At 40.8% G+C, this 12,824-nt stretch overlaps 1 protein-coding gene across 8 annotated transcripts in view; it reads right to left on the reverse strand.

The window, feature by feature from the left end:
- CELSR1 (cadherin EGF LAG seven-pass G-type receptor 1) overlaps positions 1-12,824 on the reverse strand; it is a 219,262-nt gene that overhangs the window by 119,092 nt on the left and 87,346 nt on the right. For all 8 annotated transcript variants that reach the window (XM_040343639.1, XM_040343636.1, XM_040343634.1 and 5 more), the window contains exons 3-4: positions 7,307-7,529; positions 482-597 (exon numbers count right to left, since the gene is read on the reverse strand). In XM_040343639.1, coding sequence (XP_040199573.1) covers positions 482-597; positions 7,307-7,529 — 339 coding nt within the window. The remainder of the gene's footprint in view (positions 1-481; positions 598-7,306; positions 7,530-12,824) is intronic.

Raw genomic sequence — 12,824 nt, forward strand, 5'->3', positions numbered from 1 at the left:
ACTGCATTAAAAACGCACATGCAGAAAAGCATCTGGAAGGCACCTTTACTGCGTTTCTATGGTGTGAACTGGCCCTTAAGAAAACTCAAACATACTCATTGAAAGATCAACACTGAATAACAACAATAATAATAATAATAATAATAATAATAATAATAATAATAATAATAACCTCTGTTATGTACTAATAATATAAAATTTAGTCTCCACCATTTGTAAAAACTCTGGGTATTCACTCCCATACTTGTATTATTCTTGTCCTTCACTACATAAATGGCAAATCCCATGGTAATGTCCCCACAGCAACCATGCAAACCTTTGCTGTCGGTTTTTTAAGTACACCATAAACTGCCAGGATTTGGCTGGTTGTTATGGATCCCTAGAGGTCTACGTAAAATCAGAAAGTCAGTTTGAAGTAGAACCTGTGCCGCAAACCTTCCGAAAATCCTAGAAAGTGCTAGAATAAAATGTGTTTATTTACCTGCTGAGAAGGTTAGTTGGATTTGCTCCTCAATGATTTCCAGAGCAATGAAATCGTGCTTTTCATTAAACCTGCCATTGTAAAGTATCAGTGCATTCCGCTCCCTCGTAGCAAACCTGCAACACAAAGGCCACAACATTCTTTACATCCAATGACACAGTAAAGGGTCAAAAGTCAGACAGTCCACAACAAAAAGAAAACTATACAAAAGTGTCAGTTTCACAAACTTGAAGCTTTTATTACAACAGAAGACGTATAATGTATCCAGCCACACAACGGCAGTGATAAGTTGGAAAGCTAGAGTCACAGATATTCATACTTTGTTACACGATTTACAAATCCCACAGCCATTAATAAAGTGAAAAATAAATCAATGGTGTGAGCCTCTGCGCTTGTGAATGGGATAAAGCGATCGAACAAATGTATATACGTGGAAGCTATAAACCAATCTGTAACATGTAGGTATTGGGTGCATTGGATGCTGCAGCCCCTATTGTGTTCCCACAATGCAAGTGATAATAAAATGTGAGGTTGTGCTGCCTCACAGTAATAAGGTCAAAACACGTTTTCAGTGTTAAAGTGAATAAAAAAACATAAAAAAAAAAAAAAAAAAAAAAAAAAAAAACAGTAGTGCAAAAATCATTCCATAAATTCCACATATGAAAAATCCAATGAATTGTGCAAAAACGAATAATAAATTCAGTGAGTTGAACAAAATCCAATCTTCAAAACATGATAAATGCCAACCACCTTCTTCTATTTGGGAAGGATCCTCTTAGATAATCAAGCTCTCTAGCATCTTCTCTGAGGTGAAATAAGGAGTCTGAACACATGCTGCAAGATTTGGGATAGGTTGCTGAGCGGATGCATTTAAAAGGGACCAGGACCATATTACTCTGGGTGTTTATCTGCTACTAAACCCACAATAGTAAAATATGTCTTTATATGCAGAATAGCATGCTTGTATACTCACTGTAAAACTTAAAAAGGCTCTTTGGTCCTATATGCACAGATCCTCCCCCTTCTGAAGGGTCTCTCTGGGCAAGGCCAGATAATACACAGGGTGGTCCTCCTGCACATGCTCAGTTTGATCTCTATTGCTGCAGAGAACATTTCCTTGTTGAGCTGAGAGTTTCAAGTCACATGATATTGACATCACATATGTGGATGTAAATGACAGCCCAGTCCCTCCTTCCCTCCCTCCTCCATGCCCAGTAACTAAAAAAGAAGGTGGAAGTGCACGGTTTTGATTATCCAAGAACACACAAGGATACTTCCCAAATAGAAGGTGGTTGGCATTTATTACGTTTGAAGATGGGATTTTGTTCAGCTGATTTTCATGAACTCACTGAAGTTATTATTAATATTTGCACAATTCGTCCGGTGCGTTCTGGTTCAGGTCAAATTTTAGACCGAATTTTGGGCTGAAATCATACCTGAAACGCACGCGTTTTTCCGGGAACACACCGGACCCGCTTCAGAGATATGCAAACTGGCTCCATAGAGAGCCAGTCATATTCTCCTGCTATGCGAAATTAAATGCGGGGAAACGCGCATTCAATTTGCATAGGTGTGAACCCGGCCTTCGTGTTGGAAAACACTTTTTGATAGATAAAAAGTGCATTTTATAAACATCTATATAGATTAGTCCAAAATGGAGGGACAAATGAGGAGGAAAGAGGGACAGAAGGACATTGCTCCAAATCAGGGACAGTCCCTGGAAATCAGGGACAGTTAGGAGCTATGCCTAAAAGCAGAAATCAAAAGATGTCTCTTATTGACTTTATAAGCCAAACTACATCATGTACTTCATGCACCATTATTTAGCCAGAGAGGGTTTTTGGAACTAGCAGCAGTCATTGTGTAGCATTTGCTCCCATGCAGAACTTTTACTTGGTGAGGAGATTCTCTGAGAAGGCTCAGATTTCCCAGCCTGAAGTCTTGCTCAGAAATCCCACAGGAATTGATATTACTCATGTATTTTACTTGCACTCCAGGGACCACAAATGTCAGATTATTTTGACTAAAACTGTTCTCATCATTTTTCATGGCAGGTGTGGGAAAAAAAAATCTTCACATTGCTATTTCTAGAATTCTAAAAGAGCCGAGGACTGCAAAGCACCATTTTTGCACATTGTTTAAGGCCTCATACACACCGAACGTTAAAATAACGTTAGAAAAATGCCAGTAGCTTTGCAGTGAGTTTTTAAACATTTTTTGCAGTAGCCTTTTAGCATGTATTAGCGTTTTTCCGTATTAGCGGTTTCTAGCATATATTTTATTTTTCACAAAATGCTGGCGAGATATGTTTTTGAGTGTTTATCTGCGTTTATCAGCGTTTGACGTTGGAGCGTTTTTACAGCTGAAAAACTCCTTTAAGAACCCACTAGTTTTGTTTTGTTTTTTTTAAACAAAAACTGCTGGTAACAGCCTATGCATGCATGGACACATAGGATAACATGATGGGGAGTTTATTAACTGTAAAAAAAAAAAAAGTCTGAAGCCAAAAACAGCTGCTGTAAAAACGCCCAGTGTGCATGAGGCCTTAAAGGGCATGATATCCTTAACACAACTTAACCGTAAGATGACATTAACCACTTCAGCCCCGGAGGGATTTACCCATATCCTGACTAGGCCATTTTTTGTGATACGGCACTACGTCGCTTTAACTGACAATTGCGCAGTCGCAGTTTTTTCCACAAATAGAGCTTTCTTTTGGTGGCATTTGATCACTGCTGCAGTTTTAATTGTTTGCACTATAAACAAAAAAAGCACAACAATTTTGAAAAGAACCCAATATTTACATTTTGCTAAGAGAAATATCCCAACCCCCCCCCAATTTCTTCATCAGTTTAGGCCTATATGATTATTCTACATATTTTTGGTAAATGGAAATAAAAGAAAAAAGAAAAATCGCAATAAGTGTATTTTGATTGGTTTGTGCAAAAGGTATAGCATCTACAAAAAAGGGGATATATTTATGGCATTTTTATCATATACTAGCTGAATACCCGGCTTGGCCGGTCTTCCTATCTTAACCTTTTGGGGAGGAAAATCATAGTAATATAAATATACCCATCTTTTATATAAGGGTGTAGGTAGGGTTGAATGGGACTTTAAAGAAAAACCCTGACCATGGCAAATGGGGGTGGGTAAGGGTTAAACCACCTATCCTATGTTTGTTGCTGACATATAAGTAACATGTGTGCCAAGTTTCATGTTAATATCTTTAGCCGTTTGGACGTGATGCTGGAACATACATACATACATACATACATACATACATACATACACACACTTGAGTTTTATATATATATTAGTGCTGTCAAACGATTAAAATGTTTAATCGCGATTAATCGCATTAATGTCACAGTTAACTCACGATTAATCGCTCTAATTTATGACGCATTTCCCCACAAATATCGCACAATTCTGCAAGTGATTATAATTTATTATCGCTGTTTTCTAGCTGATCTAAAACCATTTTTGACATAAAGGGACACTTTTGGACAATCTACAGTTTTTCAGGCAGAAAGAATAGTTTTTATTTTATAAAAGAACATGTAGGGCACTGGGCAGACCACTAGGGACAAGGGGGGTGTGTATTTTTTACATACAGTACTGTAATCTATAAGATTACAGTATACTGTATGCATTGTGTTTGTTTACTTTTTTAAATTTGGCGCCGTTCTCCGCTCCCGTGCGTCGTAACGTCGCAGGGAACGGAGCTCGGCGTCACACAGGCACTGTGAATCGAGCGAGGACCCGCCAAGCGAGGAGGACCCGCCAAGCAAGGAGGACCCGCCAAGCAAGGAGGACCCGCTCAATCACACAGCGGGGTGGCATCGCTGGATCCAGGGACAAGGTGAGTAACTTGTCTGTGAATCCAGCGAAAAGGTAAGCCGCGCCGCTGCACACTCTGCATGTCCACCCGAGGGCTCCTGCGTTAATCGCGCGACAAAAATATTGACGGCGTTAACATGGGTTTGCGTTAACGCCGTTAATATCGCGTTTAACGCACAGCCCTAATATATATATATATATATATATATATATATATATATATATATATATATATATATATATATATATATATATATATATATATATATATATATATATTTTTAGCGGGACTGTGACACTGTGGCAGACCGATCGGACACTTTTTGAACCATTGACAATTATACAGCGATCAGAGCTAAAAATACCCACTAATTACTGTATAAATGTCACTAGTAGGGAAGGGGTTAACACTAGGGGGTGAACAAGGAGTTAAATGTGTTACCTGGGAGGGGTTTCTAACTGTGTGGGGAGTGTACTGACAGGGAGTAGAGAGAGATCGCTGTTCCGATGAGCATGTGGAGCAGAACGGAGAGGGACAGGAAGAGCGTGGAGGGGGGCCGGAGGAGGATATGGGGAACAGTCAGGAGTGATCGGTGTGGTGCTGAGGAGAAGTTACAATAACCGATCTCCCTGTATAGATTTCAATAAAGAAGCTGAAAAAGGTGGGAGGGAAAGGAGGAGAAGCGGCTGTCAGTTGCTTTATTGAAATGTATACAGGGAGATTGGTGATTGTAACTCCTCACAGATCACCCCTGACTGTGCCCATATCCTCCTCCGGTCCCCCACCATGCTCCTCCGCACCAATAATTACCTGTGTGTGTCCCATTAATTCGCACTGCAACACAGCCTGCTGCAATAAAATGCACACACGCGCTGCATTTTATCGCAGCACAACATGTCGCAAACGAAGTGTACATTTTGTACACTTCAAATAAAGTTAGTACAACACCATATGATTTGAGCACCACACTGCCCCTTACCGAAGCTGGCAATGAACAGCTGCTGGAGTGGTGAATTGCCGTGGTAGCTCCTCGCTGCTGTGTGAATACAGTCTTAACGATCTTGAGGGGAACAGACTGATTTTTTATTTTTGTAATATAATTTATTATATTACTTTAGGCAATATTATAATATTCAGATTGTGGTCACTTGTAGACTGTAAACAGTATTTCTATTTTGTAGTATTACTTCCTCATAACCCTTTGACCTCATGCACACTAGGTGTTTGCCCAGCTCCTCAGAACAAACAGGAGAATTTAGAGCAGAGGTCTCCAAACTGTGGCCGTTGGGGCACTTTTCCTTCCACTGATTCAAGACACCAACAAAATCAACAATTGGGTGATATTCCAGCTACGTATATCAACAATGGGGCACTATTTCTATCATTGACACCAACGATGGGGCGCTATTCCTTAAATTGACACCTAAAATGGGGCACTATTATTCCCACCGACATCAACAATGGAGCACTATTCCTCCCATTGACACCAATAAAGGGGTACGATCCCTTCCACTGACACCAATAATGGGGCACTATTAATTTCACAGACACCAATGATGGGTCACTGTTCCTTCCACTGACACCAACGATGGGGCACCATTTCTTCCACCGACACCAACAAAGGGGCACTATTTCCCCCGTAATACCAAAGATGTATTGTTTACTCCAAATGATGCCAGGATATTTTCTACTCCCATTGGCCACAGTCTGCCCCCCCCCCCCTAAAGTCTTAAAGGAACACTAAAGGTTTGTTTTTTATTAGATCACTTGATTGCTGTAAGCTAGAGCATTTAAATATGACTTGCCTCGTTTTTCCTTTTGACCTCCAAAATACAGTAATCCAGATTTGAAAATGCCATTTCCTGTCTCTCCTCTTCTTGCTTTCCACCAGCATCTGAGCTGTTTTGCATGGTGGAAAGCAGAATGTGCTCACCCCCTCCCTATGACTACAGCTCTGCGTGAAGATGCTCTCTTATCCCTCACAGGCATGGAGGCTAAGCCTAATGGGAACTGTAGTTCCTATTAGGCCGTGATGTAGGAAGAATGAATGCGCACCGCAAACCAGGAAGTCAGTGAGAATAATGATACAGGAGTGACGGAGGTGAAAAAAACAGCTCGATTTCAACAGGTATCAAACTAGTTATAATGCAAAACATTACTTTTTACTTTATCAGCTACTGTCAGACTTTAATTTAAGAGGAAAATATTTTTGTCTTTACAACCCCTTTAAGGATAGTATGCTGCTGGCCCTTTGTTTAGAAAGCCCTGATTTAGAAGCGTTAAAAAAAAAAAAAAAAGTGTCAAATGTCCTTAAAAGTTGAATTTTTATTCCCCATGCGCACAAGGTCTTTGTCTTCCCTCAACCTCACACTAACTAAACAAGCTAACATTTTCTTTTTGCTTACTGCAGGTGCATTAAGCCTGTTGTGGTACACTGGCAGCCTAATAAAAATAAAAGGGCCACCACGTGTGCAGTCATGCAATGCAAAGCTCTGAATCTAGACTAATATCCCGTACACACGATCGGAAGGAAAACCTTGGATTTTTTCTGACGGAATGTTGGCTCAAACTTGTGTTACATACACACGGTCACACAAATCTCGTCTGAAATTCCGATCGGCAAGACGTACAACGAGCCGAGATTAATGAAGTTCAATAGGCAGTTCGGCTCTTCTGTTTGATTCTGAGAACGCGTGTTTTTTTGCGTCTCGGAATTGCATACAGACGAGCGGCCTTCCCCGACAAGAACTTTTTCCGTCGGAAAAATAGAGAACCTGCTCTCAATCTTTTGCTGGGGGAAATTCTGACAGAAAATGTTAGATGGAGCATACACACGGTCAGACCAAAAGCTCACATCCAACTTTTTTTGCCGGAAAATCCAATCGTGTGTACAGGGCGCGTAAGAGTTTAGGAAATAACGATAAATTGGCCTACATATAACTAAATTAAAGTCAGCGTGGTCATCCAATAATTCTACTTACATGAGAGAGACGGTGAAATGGAAACGCTGTCTTAATCCTTTGAATGTAACGAAGGACTGTGGAGGAAAGCTTCTCGTGGTCATTTCACAATATGGCTTCTCAAACTCTCCCGGGGGACACTTACACCTAAAACCACCAATAAGGAGGTTAATGCACGTGCCGCCATTTTTGCAGATCCCTGGTACACAGCGTCCAGAACGTGAACTCACGTCGCAGTGTTCCCCTATGGAAAAAACATAAAATAATGAAATCTACTATTCCACAAATACACAAACCTGTATCTTTACAAAGAAAATACACGGCATATAATATTTATTCTCTGTGGACTATGCACTACTTAGGGACTAGGATAGAAGATCACATATCATCAGTGACTGGATATACAGTAAAACAGACGTGGCTGACCTCGCTTCTTGGAAAAATAAGCATCCAACACCACCATCATTATCACAGAGTTTCCTTAGAAATAGCCAACGCTGGCATCATATAAACTTTACCTCAGACAAATGTAAATATTAACAGAACAGGAGGGGAGAGCGCAACTTCTCTGCTTTACTTACATGATCTATGTGCAGACATGTCATCTACACAGGGATCATGGTAGGAGATCTATATTGTGTCTACATTAAGAGCAGCTGCTAAGAATATTCCATGATAAAAAGGAATGCTGGGCCAATGCAAGAGCCCTCCTATTGTTTCACAAATTAGTGATCCTGAGAGCTGGAGACAAATTTGTCAAACACAATTAGACACAGGTTTTCAGTTTCCAATACATCAGATACTCAATCCACCAACCTCTTCCAATGCTTGACACTGCTAGAGCCAAGAATCACTCACTACACCTCTATATTCATTTCCAAATATGGACTTCCTGAAAAGGGAGCGAGAACCTCAAAATCTGCAGGTAATTGTCTGGGTTAGAACAAAGTTGAGTAGTGTGTGTGTATGTAATTATATATGTAATTATATATACACACATACATACATATATATATATATATATATATATATATATATATATATATATATATACACATATATATATATATATATACACATATATACACACACACACACACATAATATATATATACATATACACACACACTACCAAAAGTATTGGGACACCTGCCTTTACACACACACACAAGCTGTATTGGCATCCCAGTCCTATGCCGTGCACAGACGATCGGATATTCCGACAACAAAAGCGTGGATTTTTTTCAGACGGAATGTTGGCTCAAACTTGTCTTGCATGCACACGGTCACACAAATGTTGTCGAAAACTGCGAACGTCAAGAACGCGATCATATACAAGCTAGGGCCGAAACAACTAATCGATTAAAAGACAACTAATCGATTAAAAGACAACTAACCGATTATGAAATTAATCGATTCCAATTTTCATAATCGATTAAAAGACAACTAACCGATTATGAAATTAATCGATTCCAATTTTCATAATCGATTAATCGGCCAGTAACATGATGGGGTTAAAAAAAAAAAAAAAAATTTCCCTTTATAGTACAAAAAAGCAAATCGCTACTGTAAATATTACTTTCACTGTCCCACAGTAAAAAAAAAAATGAACCCCTTACAGTAGCGATTATTTGCTCTTTTTGTAATTATTTTTGTTTTTTTAACCCCATTATGTTACTAAACATCTCAGGCCGGGGTCACACCTCTGTTTTTTGGTGTTTTGCAGAAACGCACTACACTTCATTTACATGTTTTCCTATAGGACACGTTCACATCCATGATTTTTTTCCCAGCTGCTGCGTATTTGGAATGGGCGGGGACTTTTTTACGCAAAACGGTGCCATTTTGTTTTGTTTTTTCAATATACTTCAATGGAGAAGCTGCAGAAAAGCATGTAATGTGTTTTTGCGGCAATTTGTGTTTTGTAATCTGCCCAACAACAAATTGGGCCAAAAAAATTAAAAAATTAATTTTTTTTTATTTTCTGGCTATTATCCGAATAATCGAAACAATCGGCCAACTAATCGATTATGAAAATAATCGTTAGTTGCAGCCCTATACACAACCCTACGACGAGCTGAGAAAAATTAAAGTTCAATAGCCAGTGCGGCTCTTCTGCTTGATTCCGAGCATTCGTGGAATTTTGTGCGTTGGAATTGTGTACACATGCTCGAAAATTATGACAACAAAACTTGTTGTCGGAAAATTTGAGAACCAGCTCTCAAATTTTTGTTGTCAGAAATTCTGACAACAAATGTCCAATGGAGCCTACACACGGTCGGAATTTCCAACAGGCAGCTACTATCGAACATTTGTTGTTGGAAATTCCGACCGTGTGTACGCGGCATTAGTCTGCAGGGTTCAATATTGAGTTGGCCCACCCTTTGTAGCTATAACAGCTTCAGCTCTTCTGGGAAGGTTTAGGAGTGTGTTTATGGGTATGTGTGACCATTCTTCCAAAAGCACATTTGTGAGGTCAGGCACTGATGTGGACAAGAAGGCCTGGCTCCCAGTCTCCGCTCTAATTCATCCCAAAGGTGTTCTATCGGGTTGAGGTCAGGACTCTGTGCAAGCCAGTCAAGTTTCTCCACCCAGAGCTGGTGCAAGGATTTTTGTCTACTCAGGCGAAGGCATGTTTTAGCTTTCCCTAACAGAGATGATTGTAATCTGCCCCTTCTAGTATATCCATGTACACATAATAAAGGCTGTGAATATAGTACTTTGCTAGCATTTGTTGGTGCCCTCTAATGACAAGGTATTTGCAATTACCCGTGTTTAGCGTCTTCCTCTCTCCTATGTCCGGCATCAGCCCATTCAATGAGTATAATGAAAGCTCAGTGGGGAAAGGCGCAATAACAGACCATTTGGGCTCCTTTCATGGGATAATACATGTCATTAGAGCACATGGCTCACGACAGCAGTTCAGCTAGAAAATTACTGATGGATTTGACGAGCAGGGACTAATTTCTTTACTAGAAGATGTCCCTGGGCAAATGCAAAGGAATAAAGGAGGATGATTGGTCAAGATGTCATCTTTACAAAGCGAAGGAAGGAAAACAAAACGGCTCACTATAGTAACACTTATCAGTCTCGGAGCAGAGCGCTCAGGTATCTCATTCCCAATACCTCCTGCCTCAAGCACTTTATATTTAGCACACTGATGAATTGTGGGAAGTCGCAGTCACTGACACCTTTGTGTTGTGATGTCGCTGGGAGTACAAATAAGGATTTATGTCAGCCATATAAAAGCCTTGTCACTGGGTAACTCCACAATCTCTGGCAGAGGAACATTGTCCCTTAAGTCACAAAAAAAAGAGATCTAACAGGTGAGACGTATACCACAAGTAAACATCCTGAGGTAATGTCTACGCTCTGAGCAGACACAGCTTAATTACTACATATCAAACCACAAATTGCTGCCATCCAAAGAGTGCCAGTGTCATTAAAGGCCGATATACCACACAATTATCTTTGCACCATATAAAAGTGTAGTAATTAAAACAAACTATTTAAAAAATGTAAACAGTATACAGTATAGTAAACTTTGCCATGTTTACTGCTCACGGCCTAAACCTCAGCGTAGCTCCGGCCGAGCATTTCTTACATCAGAAGGACACTTGCATTAAAGCGGAGGTTCACCCTAAAAACATGTATACAACATTACATTCTGCATACTTCCAACATTTACAGTATGCTGTTTTTTTTTTTGCTGTACATACCGTATTATTGCTATTTTCCCCCCGGCTTCCGGGTGCTCACTCCCGCGGGAGTAGGCGTTCCTATGCAGAGGCGCAGTGTCATGTGGGACTTTGCCCAGATGATTGACGTCTTGAGAAAAACGCCCCCCCCGGCGGATAAGGCGTGTCACGAGTTTCCGAAAGTAGCCGAACTGCGAGTCGGCGCTATACGGCCCCGACTAGGAGCCGTGTAGAGCTGACTGTGCAGGCGCCGTATAGAGTCGACTCGCAGTTCGGCTACTTTCGGAAACTCGTGACTCGCCTTATCCAAAGTTTTTCTCAAGACGTCAATCATCTGGGCGAAGTTCCACATGACACTGCGCCTCTGCATAGGAACGCCTACTCCCGTGGGAGTGAGTACCCGGAAGCCGGGTGGAAAATAGCAATAATACGGTATGTACAGCAAAAAAACAAACAGCATACTGTAAATGTTGGAAGTATGCAGAATGTAATGTTATATACATGTTTTTAGGGTGAACCTCCGCTTTAAGAGAGCCGCTGGGTCTCAGAAGGTCTCCTACTTCATTATGTGCGACTCGGCAGCTTTTCTCTTTGAACTTGCATGTGCTGTGCATGTTATGAATTATAAGTTGCCACGGCAGCGTAAAGTCAACAGCTCTTACCTGGAAGCTGTGTAATCTCATGAGTCTAGGCAGAAGAAGACGAGATGCCAACAGAGAATCACCAGGAAAAGGGGGCTGTGGGGACACTCATAGGACAGATGGAGATGGCACTTTGGTGACCCATAGCAATCTTCAAAATAATTGCTATATAAGTGAAAAAGTTAGGGGGTCATTTACACAACCTGTCCTTTTCGGCAAGATCTTTTTACCTAAAGAGAAACTGTACTCCATTTAAACATTCTAATAACAAAGGTCCTGCCAATCAGTAGACACCACCTGCCTAGTCTTACATTGGCTGAAAAACATCTACATCCATCTTGGATTCCACTTTAATTTGTTATGGAGACTCGATTTTCCCTCACTTCATGTATATTATCTTCTATTACACTTTCTGATGACAACGCCTCATTGGCCAGGGAACGTACGCTCAATAAACGGGTACCGTAGTTGGTGGAGATTGGCCATGAGGTCAGGGACAGTCCAGCTCCCATTACAAAGTAAAACTAAATCACAGAGGACCAAAGAAGCTTTTCTGGCCAATAAAGGTAACAGAAAGCATGTTGTGGCATTTACGCTAAGGAAAGAATTTTAACTTTAATAGTTTAAAATGGGGTACATGTTCACTTTAAACAATGTATGTTTTTTTCCCCTTTCTTTTAGTACCATACTTACCTAGATGGAGGCAGCATCTGTCCCCCGTCCCCTCTACAACTGAGAACTGAGCGATTGAACACTGTTCATCGCTTGGTTCTCACAGCTCCGGGAGCAGGTGACCATCAGCCAGCGGCTCTCTGCTCTGCCCCCCCCCCCCCTCATTGGAGCGCTGAGCTGTGGAGGGGGTGGGAGCAGCCGAGGCTGAGCTGGCTGCCGGTCCAGGGATCTGAACGAATCCCAACTCTATGGTCATGATGATGCCCGAGCCTGGACCGACTCTGTGACGTCAGCAGAGAGCCGACTTCAGCTCACTGTCTGATAAAAATGGGTCACAGGAGAGCAAAACGAACTGCACTCCTGAGATCCACAGGAGGAGTATAGCCAAACAAGCTTTGAATGTACTTCTTTAAGCAGGGTGGCTAAAAAACAAAATAAATCTTTTTTTATTATTATTATTTAAAATTCGATTTTTAGATCCCATTTAATGCATTGGATGCATTTAGGTGAAAAAACATGAGGGGTTTA

Source organism: Rana temporaria, chromosome 3 (assembly GCF_905171775.1).
Source record: "Rana temporaria chromosome 3, aRanTem1.1, whole genome shotgun sequence".
Lineage (NCBI taxonomy): Eukaryota > Metazoa > Chordata > Amphibia > Anura > Ranidae > Rana > Rana temporaria.